This window comes from Macrotis lagotis, chromosome 5 (assembly GCF_037893015.1).
Source record: "Macrotis lagotis isolate mMagLag1 chromosome 5, bilby.v1.9.chrom.fasta, whole genome shotgun sequence".
In the NCBI taxonomy this organism is placed as follows: Eukaryota; Metazoa; Chordata; class Mammalia; order Peramelemorphia; family Peramelidae; genus Macrotis; species Macrotis lagotis.
The window spans coordinates 19,644,821-19,665,294 of record NC_133662.1 but is presented as its reverse complement, the minus strand read 5'-3'; the positions used below and the strand labels follow the sequence as shown (position 1 = coordinate 19,665,294).

Here is a 20,474-nt window from a genome sequence, read left to right as displayed (position 1 = left end):
AAAGGATTTGCTTTAATATTTACTGAAATATCTTCCAAAATCTTCATCTGCCCAGGTGATCTCTAGTATATCCTTTCCTGACTCCAGGGCCAGTGCTCTATCCACCACGCCATCTAGCTGCCTAGCATATTCTTTCCTACAGCAGTGTCATTCCTGTTTCTCTCTCATACCGTTTTCTCCCAAATGCTCTCTGCTATACTTCCATCCTTTGCTTTGTGAATTACACTTGTGTAAATTCTTCTTACTCAACACTTACATGTGTCCCAGGATGTTACATAGTTATCTTCCATTTTTTCATTTATCATATGGGCAAAATTATACCTTCCTAATGATCTCCCAAGGTAATATGAAAGCTCATATGAGTTAAGGTTTGTAAAAACTTTTAAAGATACAAATGACCACGTAAATGTAAGATACTATTCTTGACTTGAAACCATATTGTATGAAGTTCTTTGAATTCTAGATTTAGACTAGAATGGACTTCAGACATAATCAAATTCAACCCCCTCATTTTCCTGATTTTCCATTTTTCTAAGGCAGAGAAATTTGTTCAAGGCAACTCATTTAGTAAGGTATAATGGTAAACTCCAGGTCCACTACTCTTTGCACTTTGACACTGTCCTGTCAGTTTTAATTAGTTGTTAGAACTACATGTGTGTATATATCTATCTATCTATCTGCATACACATATAGATAAATGTATGCATGTATAACCTGGAAAAGAGAATCTTTGAAGAAATCATTATTGGATGTGTTATCATTTGGAAACAGATTGGACTCATTTTGCTTTGTCCCAGAGGACAAGATTGGAATCATTGATGGAAATTAGATTTCAACTTAACATGAAGAAAATCTTCCAGTAGGAGTTCAGCCAGAATGGATTGGTTGCTTCTTCAAGTAGTGAGTTTTCAGGTCAAAGTTAGTTGGTAAAGTCAAGTCAACAAATATTTATTAAGCCCTTACTCTAGGGTAGGCTCTGTGCAGGAAAATATAAGCCAAAAGATAAACAGTCCCTATCTTTAAAGAGCTTACAGATTAAGGGGGAGAATTTGTTGTTGTTCAATCTTTTCCACTCACATTGACTCTTCATGACCCCATGTTGGGGTTTTCTTGGCAAAGATGGTGGGGTGGTTTGCCATTTCCTTCTCCAACTCATTTTATAGATGAGGAAACTAAAGCAAACAGGGTTAAGTAACTTGTCCAAGATCACATAGCTAGTAAGTGCCTGAGGTCAAATTTGAACTCAGGAAAATGAGTCTTCCTAACTTCAGGCCCAGATTTCAATCTATTATGTCACACAACTGTGGGGGAAGCAATACATAAAGGGAACTGAAAAGGGGCAGGGAGAAGGTATGTATTCAAGGGGAAATTCAGTCAGGAGTGTTGGGTTGGGAGACAAGTGGAGGGGTGAGGGATAGGAATGTTCTGTGTACTTCCTCATAATCACTAGAGGTTCTCGGACTAACTCACCAAAAGGATATGGACTATATTCTAGGGTATTTCTTTTTTTTTAAAAGTTTTTTCAAGGCAATGGGGTTAAGTGACTAGCCCAAGGCCACACAGCTAGGTAATTATTAAGTGTCTGAGGCCGGATTTGAACTCAGGTACTCCTGACTCCAGGGCTGGTGCTCTATCCACTGTGCCACCTAGCCACCCCTACTAGGTTACTTCTAAAAATGCCAGTTATAGGGGCAACTAAGTGGTGTGATAGATAGAACACCAAGTCTAGAGTTGGAAGGATCTGAGTCCAAATCTAACCTCAGACACTTGGTACCAGTTAGTTGTGTAACCTTGAGCAAGTCACTTAACTCCAATTGCCCTGCAAGAACAAAAAAAAAAAAAAAAAAAGACCAGTCATAGGTTTTTTACTCTCCTTGGATCTATGTTTCAAATTGCTATGGATTAGTCAGGACTTCCCTTTACTGCCTTAAATGGAGTCCCATTTAAAACTTTCTATCTTTCCTCACTTGGAAAGACTGTTTCCTGTGGCATGCCTCTAATTGGTGTCCATGCTGAAAGGAAATTCCTTCTAAATTTTTTCATCACAAGGGACAAATGTTTCTAAAAAGCAGCCCTTTGTAGGCCCACCATGACCAGATATTCCATTGCTATTTTTCTTCTTGTCCTTAAAGACGCATCAACATTGGTGTGAGATTCCAAGCGGAGATCCCTGACCTCCAGGATATGACTTCCCTTAGCAAGGACACACACAAGGCCACACTGGTGTGGAAGCCCTGGCCAGAGCTGGAAAATCAAGAGTTCCAAAAGAAAGGTATTGGATTATGGGAAAGATTGGTCAGGAAATGTTCAAGTTCTCCACTCACTGCCTTTTTCTGGGACCTTCAGATGGTCCACAGATGCCTAGTCAATCTAATTATCCCCAGTTTTCTGATGGTCTCTGATGCCTCTTCTTTCCTACAGTGGAGAATCTGCTGAATTTGTGTTGCTCGAGTGCATTACCAGGAGGAGGGACGAATTCTGAATTTGCCTTGCACTCTCTCTTTGAGGCCAAAGGTGATATTATGGTAAGTATAGAAAGTTTTTATGGTTGGCATTGCTGAAAAAAAGAAAAAAAAATTTTTTTAACTTAAAGCACTGGTTGAGAAACACACACACACACACACACATGTTTGAGTGATTAATACTGATATCAGAAGGCTGACATTTCTGCTTCAGTAAATGTACTGAATGCCAAAAAGTAGGTAGAGAATGAATGAATTATGCTTCTGTTTACCCTTTTGATTAGATTCCCAAGGCTAATTGTTAGCACTTGTGCCTTGGGAAATGAGTGTGTCTGCATTTTACAGCTTGAATTTCACCTTAAGGAGTCAAGGTGTCAGTAATAAAAGTTGAAGGACTGACTTAAATAATTAGTCCCTACCCCCCTCCCATAGGGGGTGTGTGTAGTTACATATATAGCTTTAGATGTGTATGTGTTTGTGTGTGTATGTATATCTATATATCTGTATATAGTTATATGGAGTATGGTGAAGTTTCTAGATGCTCCAAGAAAGGAGATTGATTGTGCATATATGTATATGATAACTCTCTCTCTCTCTCTCTCTATATATATATATATATATAGAGAGAGAGAGAGAGAGAGACAGACAGACAGTCTGTAACCTTGCTAAGACTTTCCAGTGGTAGCATCTAAAATTTGATATTCATTTAAATGCCTATATCTCTGTAGATAAATAGTTGACATTCACTCTGATGGTTTGTTTCCCTTCCTTTGCCCTTGGATACCACAAATCATTCCCTAATACCCCCTTGTCAAAGTGGGGACATGTTTCAACACACTGAGAAGCAGATTGAACTGGAAGTTGGAAACTTGGACTTGGTGTCTTTCCACTAAATTGCTCAGTCATTTAATGTCTTTGAACCTCAGATTTCCCTTAGTGTTCTGTTCTTATTGTGAACAGTAAAAGGTGGGTAGATTAGATGAGGTAGTCCTAGCTTCCTTTCTATTCTATGAATATGAAACTGAATGTCATACAGTTCCAAAGGTGCTGAAGATGATGAAGAGTGCTATCCATCTCAGAGAGAGAGAACTAATGAACTCTCATTTGGAAGCATATTGTTTTTTCACTTTTTTTATTTTTCTTGTTTTGTGTGTTTTCTTTTGCAATATGGCTAATGTGGAGAGATGTTTTTGCATGATTCACATGAATAATTGATATCATATTTCTTGATTTCTCAAGGGTTAGGGGAGGAATAGGAAGTAAGAGAATTTGAAGCTCAAAATTTTTTTAAATGGATATTAAAATTTTTTAAATATAATTGGGAAATACTTAAGAAAATAAATTAAAACACTTAAAAAAAAAAGAAAATGAGGACCATAATGGTCAGTCCTCAAATAAACACTGAATTCTATTGTGACTTTATCCATGAATTCATTTTAGCAATACATATCCTACACCACTCACAGTAGTCAGATTAATGGTTCCCAAGTAGTTATCGTTTAATGGGCTTATTCTTGGAACTCAGAGTTTGGCAATGGCTATGAACTCTAAGCACTTTCGGCTTGGCAGGACCTGCTGGAGACAAACATAATCTTTGTGGCAAGTTGTCAGAAGGGTCAGAACCCAGTGTTTGCCCGAAGGCTTATTTGGAGCCATAGTGAAGAGAGTATGATAGTGTCTCTATGCTTTTTTTATTTGGTGCTAGTAGGTGGATAAAGTGTGGGCATGTGATTTCATCAGTGTTAGGAGTTCCTTGAACTACTACCTCCTCTGAATTAAAATCTAATAGCCCTAAACCCAACATTCTTCTCACTGTATCACTCTTGTCAATAACACCATCAATCAGTGGCAGGATTAGCATTATTGTTGTTTCAAATCAAAGATCACTGAGGATAAATGAGGTCATAAATTTAAAAGACTTTGACCTGGGAACATTATAAGGAAGGTAGTTCTATGCCCATATTAGTGACAGTATTACCAATACTTTGAATTATCATCTATTTTATAAAACTTAGATAGAATAGGAGACTGCTTTTGTGATTTCTCCCTATGGCAATGCAGGTTGTCATCCTCTTTATATTGATTGATAACTACTCTGTAATTTAGATAAGCCTTAGAGAGTTACCTTAGAGAGAGTAACGACAACAGCTAAGGTCACTTATCCAGAGTCACATAGCCAATACATGTCAGAGGTGAAATATATGAGAGATATATTAAAATGTTTTTTCTATTAACAAAAACACTTTCTTCCTCTTCTACTTCCCCCTCTACCTCAATACAAAAAAAAAGGAAAAGAAAAACTTAAAGGAAAAATATTTGTAACAGTCAAACAAAACAAATTCTCACATTGACCATGCCTTAAAAATGTCTCATTTTGCATCATCCTTATTCCTTTGAAATAATGTTTGGCCATTTTGTTGGTGAAAATTCTTAAGTCTTTACCATATTGTTATTGTATAAAATGTTTTCCTGGCATTACCCACTTCACAATCAGTACATTAAAGTACACAATCAGTCTCTTCTTTCCTTAGAGCATCTAGAAACTTCACCATACTCTAAGATGCTCCTTCCTACCTCTGCTGGGCATCCTAGTCCATTTGGTTGAATTTTCAATGTCTTTAGGTTTCTTCTTAGTGAAGAACCAACCACCTGAGGATGCTCCTGGAATCTGATGTGGGTGGCATAATGAAAGGAAATCTCATCCTTCATCTTCTATCTCCTCTTTTCCCACCTACGCTGATGTTCCATTGGGATAAACTTGCTTCTTCCCCTTTGGGTGTAAGACTCTCTACTTGGCCCAGGATACAAGTGATTAATGCTACTTTTTTTTTTCCCATGGCTCTGTAGGCTGCTTTGGAAATGCTCCTGCTGAAGAAACCCATCAGATTTAAATGTCATCCTTTAGCAAATTACCACTATGCTGGTAGGTTCCTAGTTTTTCCCATCTCTTTTCATTGTTTTCTGAGGGAATGAGGGAGAGGGGATTTATTTTTCTTTTAATTTTTTAAAAACTGCTATTGATGATGTTTTCTGCCAAATGATTTCATAGTTATTTATTTCAAAACCTTTCAGGAGTCTGAAAAAGCTAGTGATTTTATCAGCTTAGTTGGTGATGATCTATATATTCTTGAACTTAGTGATGATGTAATAGTCAAGTTTTTTTTTTGTTGTTTAGTCATTTTGAATGTGTCTTAACTCTTTGTGATTCCATTTGGTGTTTTCTTGGCAAAGATTCTAGAGGGGTTTGCCATTTCCTTCTCTGGCTCATTTTACAGATGAGGAAACTAAGGCAAATGAGGTTGAATGATTTCCTCAGGGTCACACAGGTAGTAAGTATGTGAAGCAAGATTTTAGCTCAGGTCTTCCTGAATCTAGGTCTAGTGCTCTCTCCACTATGCCACCTACCCTCCTTTTTCCTTTCTTTAAAAAAAAAAAAGTTTTGTTTTTTTTAAGATTTTTGCAAGGCAAATGGGGTTAAGTGGCTTGCCCAAGGCTACACAGCTAGGTAATTATTAAGTGTCTGTGGTCAAATTTGAACTCAGGTACTCCCGACTCCAGGGCCGGTGCTCTATCTGCTGTGCCACCTAGCTGCCCCCCCAAAAAGTATTTTTTGAGTTTTTTTTTTAACCAATTTCTTTTGGTTAACTTGCCCAACCAAAAGCCTGTCACTGTCAATGATTCACTATAAGTGCTTGTGATGGAGTAAATTGTTTTTCTACATTAAAAAAAAATAGAAGGTGGTACTTTGTTTTTAGAGTGTACTATTAGTGGTCAGGTGGGAATGAATCAAAAAAGTTATGTGGGTGGTTTATCATTTTGTTTTTCATGATGAATGTGTGATAAAGTTTGTTAAAAAGAGCTTTGCAGCCCTTAAAGTTCTGTATATGCTTGTTGCAGTGATAATTATCATGATGATGACAATGAGAGCAGCAGTATGGTAAAGGGGGCATTTACAGCTAGATGGCATAGTACAGAGTACTGGAACTGGAGTCAGGAGGTCTCATCTTTGTGAGTTCAAATCTGGTTTCAGACATTTAGTAGCTGTGTGACCCAGGACAAGTCACTTGACCCTGTTTGCCTCAGTTTCCTCAACTGTAAAATGAACTGGAGATGACATGGCAAATTGCTCCAGTATCTTTACAAGAAAACTCCAAATAATGAACACCAACAATAAAGGAGGGGTCTCATGTTGTCATGGATAGGGTGTTGAATCAGTAGAGAGGAAGAGTTGACCTGAATTCTGGGTGCAGATAATCTCCCTAATATTGTAAGCTCCTTAAAAACAATATCTTTATGCCCACAGCACCTAGAATAGTACATAGTATACTTAGTAATTGCCTGTCTATTGATTGACTGACAATAGCTGTATAACCCTGGGTTAGTCCCTTACCTTCTCTAAGTGTCCTCCATTTTCTCATAAGCAAAATGCCACACTAACACCTATTTCATATTAGAATTAAGATAATAATAGAAATATTTTATAAATGGTAAAGTGTCCTAGAAATGTCCATTATTGTTAGTTCTATTAGTGTGTAGAGAACTAGTCTGAGTCAAGAAGACCTGAGTTCAAGACTGTCCTCTGACAGGGTAAATCTGGGTAAATCACCAAAGATCTCACTGCCCTGATAATGCCCTAAAACTGTGAGTTGCATCTGCATTACTAATTGGGATGGACTGGGAGTGGGATTTCTTATCAAATCATATATCTGGGTAAATAAATGAGGCATAAGAGGCCCTGTTATCATCTTCAACTCTTCTGCTCCTGGATAACTCTGATAATAAAGATGTGGTTAATAGTAACTCTACTTTTTTGTTTTTAGGGGAAATAAGGAACTTTTGAAGTTCTGTGACATTAGAATCAAGAAAGAGATAAGCTAGGTGATATGGCAGATAGAGTATTGGTCCTTGAGTCAAGAAGACAAAAGTTCAAATCCAGACGCAGATACTTGCTAGCCATGACCTCTAGGCAAGTCACTTAATCTTGTTCTACCTTGGTTTTTTCAACTGCCACATAGGGAAAATAATAGCACCTACCTCTCAGGGGTCTTGTGATGATCAAATGTGATAATTCTAAAGTATCTAGCATAGTGCTAGATATTATAAATGTTATTTTTTGTTATTATTATTATTACTACTACTATCTCCCAATAGTGTTGTGAGGATCAAATAAGATAATTATTTATAATGCTTTTTTGCACAGTATCTAACACATAGTAGGCATTTAATAAATGCTTATTCCTTTCCCTTCCTTTTATTCCCTGAAATTAAAATATTAATTGCTTAGAAGTTATTCTGGTCAATGAGATCCCTACCACTCCCCAGACTTTCCTTAGTGAACTTTATGATAATTTAAAGTAGGAAGGAAAAAAAAGGAATGGAAAAACGACATACTTCTCTGGTTATAGTATACAAATGAATGGGCAGTCTATCAAGTTGCTCTATATATCTCAGTATATGTTCTTCAGACAAGTATTTCAGGTGGACATTGCATTGGGCCCAGAACTCACTGGGTGGTTGAGTAGACCATATGGTGTTTGGGACATTGTCCAGCTGTAGCAGGGATCTCAGACTGTTCACTAGCACAAAAAAAAGACCCATCATTTTCTCATCTGTCTTCTACTAGTACTGTTGTCTGTCTGCCTGTGTATCTCATAATACCGTGATCTTGGCAAATCAAAGTTTATAGATGGTACAAGACAAATATCTAAGGAATACTTAGTTATAAAGCATTTCAATTTTATTCATCAAACAAAAATGAGGAAAATAAAATGTAACTAAACTAATTTTTTTTAAATGAACAACCAAATTTAACTGGAAAAAAATACAATCTCAAAAAAGAAAGGGGGGTGGCTAGGTGGTGCAGTGGATAGAGCACTGGCCCTGGAGTCAGGAGTACCTGAGTTCAAATCTGACCTCAGACACTTAATAATTGCCTAGCTGTGTGGCCTTGGGCAAGCCATTTAACCCCACTGCCTTGCAAAAACTAAAAAAAATTAAAATAAAAAAACAGCAAAATAACATTTTTTTCCTGGAAACATCAAGAAGGACTTGTGCATGTCTGTGGACATCCCTGTAATATTAAGAATTTCTAGTGATGAATCTTTTATCAGGACAGATCAGCACTGTCCTGTATCTGATAGGTTAATTGACTTGTCCAGCCTGTACATGTCAGACCTGACTGAATATGTCAGTCTTCCTGACTCCCAGCTTCTCTCTATCCAACACACTATGTAGCCTCTCAAAAGGGTAACAATAGATAATATTTTAATGGTCTTTTATGGTAGCAAAGTGTTTTACATGTGTTCCCTGCTGCCTCTTTAATTTGCTTTTTAGGTGAGTAATTATAGTAATATTCACCTCCTAATCACTTCCAAAAAGCATGGATTGGATGAGGGCCAAGCAACCACATTTGTGGTGATGGAGGAAAGCAAAGGGACAGGATGGGGAAAAGATCATTTAATCCATATAAAAGTGACTTAAATGCTGAAAGATGATTGTTTTATATATAGTGGGCTATCTAAATGTTTTCTTTCCTAAATGGGAGAGAGGGATGAGTTATAACTCCAGATGAGGCAATAGAAATGATTTAGTATTCTACAATTCCCTGACTCTACTCATTCATTGTTTTGTTTTGTTTTGTTATGTTTTAGCAGCAATCACATGTTCAGAGTCTCAGTACTCATTTCCAAGCTCTGCCCAGAGTTTGTGAGGGATCTGGGTTATTGCCACTCTCCCCTGCCCTGAAAAAGGGGTATTTGGACTTAGATCGTGGTGGGGGATATTTCAGTACTGCCAGATTACACCGACTGCTTGCTGGGACTTTGGACTCTTTTCATATGTGCAGAATTTGGAAAATGATCATGTTTCTCTGTTCACCTTTTATTGTTTCATCTGTTTGGAATTTTTTCCAACGTGGAGGTTCTAAGAAGGTATGCTGAGGTCTGAATGAGAAATAGGGAGAAGTAAAAGGGGCTATTCCCTAAGGTATGAGTCCCCCTAAAGGAGTGAGTCCCAACTAGTCCTCACCTGTTTTTGGCATTGGGTCACTAAGAGAACCTCAAGATCCCTTCAGGAGTCTGAATAAGACGTATCTTGTCTCAAGGTGTCAGTACATTGCCTTAGATATATCTTCTGAGAATAAAATGAAGGAGGCTGATCCCAATTCAGGAGAAAATGAGTGGCAAAGAGAACCCTTTCTCTTACTACTCCTTATAGAGGTAGCTAATGGTATAGTGACTGGATAGAGCTCTAGACATGGAGTCAGAATGACCTAAGTTCAAATTCAAACCTTAGATGTTGACTAGCTAAGTGACCCTTGGCAAAGCACCAAAATTCCATCTGCCTCAGTTTCTTCATCTGTAAAATGGGGGTGCTATTAGCACCTTCTTTCCAGAGTTAGTGTTTTTTTTAAATTTTATTTATTTAAGGCAATGGGTTTAAGTGACTTGCTCAAGGCCACACAGCTAGGCAATTATAAAATGTCTGAGACCAGATTTGAACTCAGGTCCTCCAGGGTCTATCCACTATGCCACCTAGCTGCCCCCCCAGTTATTGTTAGGAAAAAAATTTACACAGTATTTTGCAGACCTTAAAATAAATGCTATTATTGTTGTTGTTCACTAGAGAAAAGTGAAAAACAGGCAGCATAGAGTGTGAGGGTCTGGAGTCAGGAAAACTTATATTCTTGAGTTTTCAAATATGGTCTCACACAATGAAGAACTGTGTGTCCCTAAGCAAGTCACTTAACTTTGCTTCAGTTTCCCCACTGGAGAAGAAAATGCAAACCATTCCAGTATCTTTGTCAAGAAAACCCCAAATGGGGTCATGAAGAGTCAGATATGACTGAAAAAATGATTGAAACAACCACAAAATAGTACAGAAGAAAGGCTATTGCCTATGGAATCAGAGGACTTGAATTCTGTCTCCCTCTCTGATGCTAACTACCTTCTGAGGAAGTTACTTAATCATCCCCTTCTTTAGTTTCCTCATTTGTAAAATGATATGACTGGACTAGATGGCTTTTAGGGGTGTCTTCCATCTCTAGATGTATAATACTATAATTCTCCATCCATAGAACATCAGAGACCCAGATAGGAATGGTACTTAACCACAATTCAAAGGACTCCTTCCTAAACAAAGGTTACCCTCTTAATTTTAACTTGGCCCATGCAATGAGGCATTGACAAGTATGTGATGCATGAGGGCTTTTCATTTCCTCAAAGGGACACAGGGTTCAGCCTCATCAACCAGGTTTCTGCGCTACTCATTAGGAATACAGATGGGAAAAGAGAGGAGCCAATTCTGCTGCCCCCTTCTCCTCTCTCCCCCTCCCAATAGACCCCATGTCTTCTACCTGTGGAGGACCCCCAAAGGCAATGAGAGTGGCAGCTTCTTTCTGGAGGAAGGTCTCTAGTTTTAGAAGTTTGTAGTTCACTGACTGTTGGTTCATATGGTAGCAATTGTATTGAGAGGTGGTATGTGTAGGAGTAATAGGAATGACCCACATGTGGCTGTACTTGGAGTGCAGCATCTTTGGGTTTTTCAATTGAACAGGTCAGCATTATAGAGGCTCCCTGAGTGTGAAGGAAGGCAAGAAACAGCTCTCTTCTTCTCCAGGAATTTTGCAACATAGCCTGCTATCAGTTCATACTGCATACTGAACATACTACTAAGTATATATTGTGTCTGTGTTGGTTTTGAAGGACCAAAAAACTCACCCTTAGAATTCACCCAGTGCCCCATAGAACAGACTGCCTCTACTCCCTTTGAGACCTCTCCTGGTTAATACATCCAGAAAGAAAATAAGAACATTTATACAACATACAGAACAGATGAATACAGTACAAATAAAAGAACCTCATTGCACATAGAATGCTGCAAGTTTGAGCCAGAGACCTGGAATTATGTCCTGACTCTGCCACTTACTATCTCTGTGACCCTAGTTAGGCAAAGTACTTAAATTTGTGTGACCTCAGGTTCCTCATTTGTAAAATGAAGGTTGGGCAAGTTATACTAGATCAGTGGTGTCAAGTTTAAATAGAAATGAATCTGCATATTGATTTAGAAAGCCATCAATTAATATTATCTATATTTTGTATTTTCACTTTCGTTTTCCTGTAATATTTTAATTAGGTTCCTATGGCACTCAGGACCCCTTTGTATTAGATGATGTCTGAAGTGTCTTTTCAAGCTCCAAACCTGAGACACTGAAAGAAGCTTTATTGGATATAGAATAAGATATGTGTGTATCATATATAATAGGATAGATGACTATGGAAATTATATAATATCCTATGCAGCTTTATAGTATATGTAAGACTATGTAGTATAGTATATGTGTTTGCTTTTTATGTAATAGTGTAGATAGCTATAGAATATATATATGTGTGTGTGTGTGTGTGTGTGTATGTATGTATATATATATATGTGTGTGTATATATATATATATATATATATATATGTATGTGTGTGTGTAATACCCTGAACCCAGGTAGTTGCTCAATCATAATTTGTAAAATGAAAATTCTGTGCTCTGCAGAAATCTGTAGGTTTTGAAGCACCTTTATCTTAAACCACCCACACTTTTCCTAAATAAACCAGCACTGTATCTCCAACTTAACTATGTTTTTGTATTTATATATTTTAATTAAATTTCTTTAACATTTATTTTCTATTCTTTTCTTGTGCCTACACGTAGACTGAAAGAAAAAGAAAACCCTCTAAAATAAATCTGTATATAACCAGTCAAACAGAAACAAATTCCTATACTATGTCTGCTTCTGCACACCTCTCTTTTAGAAGGTGAGGAAAATTCTTCATAATCTATAAAAATAGCTCCCCTGTTCAAGACCCCACAGTCAGTCTCCTTCATCACTCTCCCTGGAATCTTTTTTTTTTTTCCATTGGCTAGGATTTCTGTATATCTTCTCTGAAATCAACCCCATCTAGGAATCTGTTTCTCTGACAACCAGAATTCAAAACATTTCCCCTCTTGATGCTTTTCCAACAGCATCTTCCCCTGGTTAATTAGTCTCTTTCTAATTAGCTCTAATCGGTTTATTAGGGCCCCCTGCTGATAACAGCCCAATAGCCAGGAATCCCGAGGCAGCACAAATGACTCCTGTGGGCACTCCAACAGATTAACCCTTTGCTCTTTTTAATTACTTGGCACTTAGTAAATGGGTAGTTTGTTAGGCACCTAGATTAAATGTGGTGGGGAAGGAGAATTTCAAGCTAGTATTAAATAAACCCTGTATATTTTGAATTGAAGTTCTTTTAAAGTCTGAGAGATTTTATAAAGGACTAAATTGACAATTGCTTACTGAGAACAGGGAAAAGGGCCAAGATAACCAATCTTCCTCCTGGTTTTGGATTAAAGGCAGATTTGGAGAGTAGAGAATAGGAGGTGATGGATTAGGAGCACCTAGGGGGCAAAGATGATAATACAAACAGCTCACAGTCCTACAGTGCTGTGAAAAAAAGCTGTGAAGTAGAGCTACTTCAAGTATCATCTTCATAATACAGATGAGCAACCTGAGAGTCTTAGAAGAAGGAGACAGGACTGTATTTCAGTGGAAGGTTAGAAGATTTGACTTCCAGTCCTACCTCTTATCTCTTGCTCTGTAACTTTGGGTAAATCTTTTAAGTTCTATGGGCCTCAGCTTCCCTTATTGTAAATGAGGAGTTGAATAACCTCAGAGATCCCTTTTAGTTCTAAAGCTGTGATCCAGTGGTAATCACGCCAAGTTTCTTTCAGGATCCATGAAGTGAAAATGACTGTTGTCATTTGCCAATGAAAATACTTTTCCCTGTTTCCAACTGCCTGGATTTTTCTCACATACTTCAGTCCAAATAACATATCACAACAGATTGAATGCAGAAGTGGACAGGAGAATCTAGATTTTTTTTTTTTATAAATTTCTATTAAAGGGAATTGCAAAAATATGTAATATAATAGTACTCTTCTGATTACAGGTTTTTTTAGTCAGTTACTTTTCATATAAATATGTTAACACAGTAGATTTGTTATTTTAAATGAATTAATATATATTTAAAATTTTTATCAGTTATCCTTTCTAAAACAGTGAATATCAGGAGATACAATCTTTAAACAAAAGCTTTTTAGGGTCCTCCATCATTTTGAAGAATATAAAGTCAAACTAAAAAGTTTGAAAACCACTACTACTTAGAATCTCCTGAACCACATGCTGGATATTCCTGCCTTCTCCCCTTTGGTAACCCTGTTTTCCCCCACCTTGATTAACTTTTTTTTGACTTTGACACTTCCTTCAAAGCCCTTCTCTACCTCCTTCCCCTAATCAGCCACATCCCATAGGGATTAATCTTTTCTTCTGACATCCTGGCAAACTCTTTTCCGGTATCTTGCATTTCTTAGACTATCCCACCATATGTTGTTCACTTGTTTCAGTCTTGTCCAGTATTTTGGCACCCAATTTGGGGTTTTCTCAGCAAAACTACTAGAATGGTTTGCCATTTATTTCTCCAACTCATTTGGCAGATGAGGAAACTTGAGGCAGACAGGGTTAAGTGGCTTGCCCAGGGTCACATAGCTAATTAGTGTCCCAGGTCAAATTTGAACCTCAGGTCTTGTCCACTCTAGGCCCAGCACTTTAACCTCCGTTCTATCTAGCTGCCCATACTACCCTAAGGTGCTATTTTTTTTTAGAACAGGAGTTCTTAAGCTGGCATCTGTGAACTTTTAAATATTTTGATAACTTTCAATATAATCAGTTTGCTTTGACATCCTATATATTTTATTTTTTGCAGTTCAGAATTTTTTTTTCTGAGAAGGGATCTGTAGGCTTGACCAGACTGCCAAAGGGGTCTTTAACACAAAAAATGGTTAAGAACTTCTTTTTTTTAAAATAATAATAACCCATATTTTTTTGAGGTGCTTTGTTAGTCACAAAGCATTTTCCTTGGAACATAACCAGTATGAGTTTCAGACCTATGATTTATTTGGTGAAAGGAATGTCCTTATTTTAATGCAGAGTTAGTTGCCTAGAGCACTAAGTGGTTAAGTGAGTAGCCTAGAGCATTCAACTAGTTCTTGCCAGAGATCCAACTTTCTGACTAGGAGCCAGTGACATTATTTATATAAAATTCACATCTTTTTCAGGTCCTTGTTACTGAGTCTGATTATAAGATGCTCATCATTTCTATCCTCCACAGGTGGCCAATTTTCATAACATGTTTCTGAAAAAAAGGAATGTTGAAACTTCTCTCAAATTCATCTTAATTAACGTCTTTGCATTCCTCATAATACCTAGCCCTACACACCATAGGCTCTCAGTGGGTACCCGCTGAGAATATCTGTGGTATTCACAAGGCCCCAGTTGTCTCTCCACTAAATTCAAGAGTAGGAAGGAAGAGATACTGAACCGCTTCTTCAGGAGGAGGGTTTTGCTATAGAAAGAGGCTAATGATGATGATAAAAGTTAATATTTATTTTTATAATGCTAACTGTATGCTGAGCACTTCACATTTATCATCTCATTTGATTCTCATAATAACCCTGGGTGGTAGGTTCTGTTGTTATTCTCATTTTACAGTTGAAGAAACTAAGGCAGGCAGAGGTTAATGACTTGCATAGCATCATACAATTAGGAAGGCCAATTTCCAATAATAATAATAATAATAATAATAATAATAATAATAATAATGATTGTATGTTATTTAGTCATATCCAAAGAGATCCTACTGTCCATGGGGTTTTCTTGGAAAAGATACTGGGATAGTTTGCTTTCCATTTCCTTCTCCAGTGGATTAAGACAGAGGTGAAATGTCTTGCCCAAGGTCACATAGCTGGGAAATCACTGAAGCTGGATCCTGTGCCCTATCCAGATATGACCTGGGAACCCTGATGCCTTTGACAGTAATAGGAAAGTTTGGAAGGAGAGAAGATTTTGGGGGAAAGGTAATGAGGTCAGTTTTGTTCATATTGAGTTTTAGATCTACAATAGGCAGTTGGAGATGGGAAGATAAAAAGGAAAAATATCTGTGAATCATCTACATAGAGATGATAATTCATTAAGCCAGGGTGGGATTGATCCCCCAAGAGAGCCTCAATAGTTTGAGGTCATGGTAAGGACCAAGAATAGATGGTGTGATAGGCATATGGTCAGATAGAGGAATTTCTGCATTTTGATCATGAAAGTGAAACTCTTGTGTATATATGTATATATATATATATATATATATATATATGATGGTGAGATTTGGGGTTGTGATCATTCATGATATGTAGTTAAAGGATGATGAACTGGAAGAGCAAATTGCTTAAGGGAACATCAACATATATAGTAAATTGCCCCAGTAAAAGGTTTGTGGTTGAAGGGGAGAGGAAGAAAAGATTAAGAAAAAATATCTGGGTGCGGGGCAGTAGGTAACTCTCCCCAGGTTATTGGCAATATGATCAATTTGAATGGAGATGACCTCCAAAAAATAGGCTTCATAGAAGATATGGAAGGATAGAAAGAATTTGAGGAAGTTTAGATTTGAAGGGAAGAAGGTCATTCATTTTAGGTGCTGGGGAAAGATTGGCATATTTTATGTTTTTCTTTGACATACCTGGCTGACCTTGAATAACTTCCATGTTAGTTTTGTAGGCTTCTCTAATGTTACTTTGACCCTCCCTTTCCCTTTCATGTTATTTAAATTTGAATGAGTCTTGAGAAACCCTCAGTCCTTCACTTTTGGTAATTGGGAAATCATGACCATATCTTCTTCCTTCTATCCTCAGCACCTGATGCACAGTAGGCATTTTAATAAATTTTTTTAGATTGGGTTTGATATCATCAATGTCAGATGTGCTATGAGCAGATGTGTTTGTGAAACTATTGATGTGCTCCTTGAGCCCTAATGAAGGAGGCAAAATCTAGGCTAGCTTTTCTGAATTCCATTTATTCCCCTGGCTCCTGCCCATTTGGCCTCCACTTCCCAGTGACGGTGTACAGAATTCTAGGGTCTTGTTGAAGATCCTTTTGAGAGTTAGAGAAGTTACTTTTCTTATCATGGGGAAGAAATAAACCTGGGACACTTTATAGGAAACCCTCACACAGCTGTGGAAGGAAACAAGGATATTAGAATGGTCTGGACTGTCTTGAGCAGACAGCTTTCTTGGTTTAAATGAAAAGGAGGGAAGCAGGTTACACAGAATTTGGATTCTCTAAGAACTACAGTTTGGATTGCAACACCTTCTTGCAGAAACATATCTGATCACAGAAGCAGAAGAGATGGGGGGGGGCAGTATAGAATAATATGGAATATGGAATGAGAAATGCTCCGAGTCAAAAGTTGTGGATTCAGATTCCACCTCTGACACTTCCTAGTCCCTAAAGTAAGCCACTTAATATCAGTAGATCTCAATTTCCTTATGTATTAAAAGAGAAGGATGGACTAGACCTTTGAGGTCTTTTGTATCTCTCTGATCTGTGTTTTTTTCTCATTCTGACGTGTGACTATGAACCAGTCATTTAATGTCCTATGTCTGAGTTTTTTCTTTATAAAATGAAAATAATACTTTGATTATTGATTTTATAGAGTTTTGTGAGGAAAGCACTTTGTAAATCATAAATGAAAGTTGTTGTTTTTCTCACTGTGTGGTATACTGGGTAGAGAATTGACATCACATTTAGGACATCCTGGGTTCCAGTCCAACCTCTAACAATAAAACATCCTGACTATGGAATTATGGACAGATCTCCTAAAGTCTCAGTACTTTGGTTAACTTTTAAGACTACAAATTGGTGAATGGATGCCAATATACACTGTTAAAGAAGTTTTCTCACTGGTAGTTCATTTATAAAATTAAAAGTGTAGTCATTCGATTCCCCAAGCCAACCTTTTAATTTAGGAAACATTTTTTAAACCTCTGCTGTGTGGAAGGAATAAAAGACATAAAAATGAGACCTACATTCTACTGGAGAGATTCAAGGAAAATGGTATTCAAGGAGGGAAATGGTATTAGGACACACAAATGGCTTTACTGAAGGAATTGGCCTCTGTCCTCCAGCAACCATCCCACTGTGACTTTACACTCTCTTGCCAATAAGCCTGTGTGAGCCAGAAGATATTTAGTCCATCTGAACTTCATCCAATTCATCCATAAGGTGTTGACACTTTCCAGGTACAGACAGCGTCCTGGGCAGGCTCCTTTTGATGGCTTCACTCATCAGTGTATTGAGATTAAGATGCTTATTGAACCCACTAAGAAGAGGTCAGGATCTCTTACCTTTGCCAGTAACACTGGAAGAGAGCTTTTAATGGCCAGTATCTAAAGGGGAATGTTAACAGCCTCTATAAAGCAAGATTTTCTTTTTCTTTTTCTTTTCTTTTCTTTTCCCCATTGAAAAGCAAAGGAAAACTTGGGAGGGGGGGCCAGTTTGTGGCTTCTTGAAACAGCTTCTCTGGGGCTTGGCAGGGCAGTTAGGTGTAAATTGGTTAGCATCTATCAAGGGATTAAAGGACTCTAGTCACTCTACTAACTGGCATTGTATTTTGTTGTTGGCATTTTAAATTCACATGGCTGTCAGTGAACTTTCTGAGAAATGTTAGCAGCCAGGCTTCCCATAACCAGGACAATGGAAGATTTGAAACTTCAAAATGACCAGGGCTTAGCCATCGTGATGGGAACTAGCCTCGGTGATTGGGGAGCTTGAGAACAGTGGAGACAGTGGAACTCTGGAAGCCGAGATAACCTTTAATGGAGCTTGTGTCTGTGAGTTCTCTGCCCAGGAGCCTTTGTTTAGCTTCTGCAAAATCACCTTTTTTCTTCTGTTTGTTGAAAATAATCAATCAGTTAATTCATTGGCATTTTAAAAGTTATATGATGTGCCAGGGACTGAGAATAAAAAGACAAAAAGGAAAGTTTCTACCTTCAAGGAGGTCATTTTTGGCAGGGAAAGTGGTAGTAACTTAGGGGAATGGAGAAAACTTTAGGTAGAAGGTGGCATTTTATCAGAGATCTAAAAGAAATGAGCCTTAAGAGGGGCATTTCAGACAAAAGCATGGGGATGGAAGATTAAATGTTATGTGTATGGGACAGATTTTTGGCAGGGAAAGTGGTAGTAACTTAGGGGAATAGAGAAAACTTTAGGTAGAAGGTGGCATTTTATCAGATCTAAAAGAAATGAGCCTTAAGAGGGGCATTTCAGACAAAAGCATGGGGATGGAAGATTAAATGTTATGTGTATGGGACAGTAGGAACCTGGTATGATGTAATCCCTGAGCACTGAAAGGAAAAATCATTTTTAGGAAAACCGGAAAGATAGCTTGGTAGAGGTTGTTATGACTTTAAGTTCTCGAGAAGGGCTTATCTTTGATCTTAAAGGTGCCATTGGAGTTTACTGAATTAAGAGTGACATGGCAATATTTAGGGGTTATTTTCCTGCAGGTGGGAATGAAAAGGGAAGACTGAATCTCCCTTACTTACTCAGTCAGGAAACCTATTTAAAGTTTAGAGTTGTTTCAGGTTCTTCCTCACCTGTTTGGGCAAAGATACCAGAGTAGTTTGCCATTTGCCATTGCCTTCTCTAGCTCATTTGACAGATGAGGAAACTGAGGCACACAAGGTTAAGTGAATTACCCAGGGTCACACAACTAGTCCAAGACTGGATTTGAACTCACATCCTCCTGACTCCAAAGCCAGTACTCTATCTGCTGTGCCACTTAGCTGCCATTACAGATCTAATCCCACTACTTATCTCTATGAGTGTTCACAGACCCGAGTTGGTTATCTTCTCCTTTTGTACCTTGGTGACCCTCCACTTCCCAGGTGCCTGATAGAATTAGTTTAGATACCTGAGCCCTACTATAGCTCAGAGCTCTCAGACTTAACTGATGCTTCAGCTTCAGCCTTCATCGGTTCATGGGATTGCTGACTTGTTCCATTATACCCTACTTGCCCTGTACTAAGTTCAAATACATCTTCATATATCTAGTCTGTTTCCTCAACTGTAAAATAGGAATCTGTCTCCTGAGGCTGTTGTAAAGATCAAATGAGATAATAATTGTAAAGTACTTAGAAGTGTCTGACACGTAGAAAGTGCCATATACATGTTAGCTATTAGTATCATCATCCTTATTACCTTAGGAAAATACATACACTGAAGAGATTTCCTTGTTCAGGCAGGTGGTTGGAGGATTTCCCCTGACAAGCTAAGGCTATCTTAGGACAAAAGGCTGACATTTTTAAGACCATAGTATCAGCTATAGACTAACATGTTCTAAATTCTTATTTTCTGTCACATGGTTGATGTTGATCACTAATAAAGAGAACACTTGAGAGATTTGTGAGAAGAAAGAATCACCCAGGAAATAGTCAAGATGCTTAAATAATGTTTGTGCTTTCTCTTAGGATCGGACAAATGGACTTCCCTAGAAAGAAAACTATTTAACAAAGCACTAGCCACTTACAGCAAAGATTTTATTTTTGTACAGAAGATGGTAAGAAAATTTCTCTTTACTAAAATGAAACAACCACTCCAACCCACCATTTATATGCTAATAAATGTGGGCTAATGTAAATGTGCTCAGGGCTCCTTGCCCCCAACTTTAAATAAAAGATCTTAATATAGCAGCTAATAAACAATGATTTAATTAATCAGCAATATAATGTAAGCTAAAGATTATTTTGTGTCTTTGGTGTCACCATATACTCAATAATCCAGATTTGAAACCTCAGAATTGTTATAGACTTCTTCCTCCCTACCATTTCCTCTCTAGATAGTATAAAATCTTTTAATTCTGTCTCTAATGCATTGCTTCAACCTCCCCTCTCCTCTTTTTCCCCTACAACAACCATCTTATATAGATCCTTAGTATATAAACTAAGATATTTTAAAAATTAGTTTTCAGAAATCTACAATCTCCTAATCTAATCCATTCTTCCTGCTGCTGCCAGTTTAATCTTCTTTTGCCATAAATCTGTTACCTCAGTTTTTAAAAAATTGTGAGTGGCTCCCTGATTAAAGTTCATTCTCTTCTCCCTGA

The 20,474-nt window shown here is 37.6% G+C and overlaps 1 protein-coding gene across 16 annotated transcripts in view; it reads left to right on the top strand.

Annotated features, from left to right (window-relative positions):
• The window catches only part of TRERF1 (transcriptional regulating factor 1), a 292,412-nt gene that overhangs the window by 253,709 nt on the left and 18,229 nt on the right, over positions 1 to 20,474 (top strand). For all 16 annotated transcript variants that reach the window (XM_074236954.1, XM_074236962.1, XM_074236961.1 and 13 more), the window contains 4 exons: positions 2,133 to 2,272; positions 2,422 to 2,525; positions 5,310 to 5,385; positions 19,840 to 19,928. In XM_074236954.1, the coding sequence (XP_074093055.1) occupies positions 2,133 to 2,272; positions 2,422 to 2,525; positions 5,310 to 5,385; positions 19,840 to 19,928 (409 nt within the window). The remainder of the gene's footprint in view (positions 1 to 2,132; positions 2,273 to 2,421; positions 2,526 to 5,309; positions 5,386 to 19,839; positions 19,929 to 20,474) is intronic.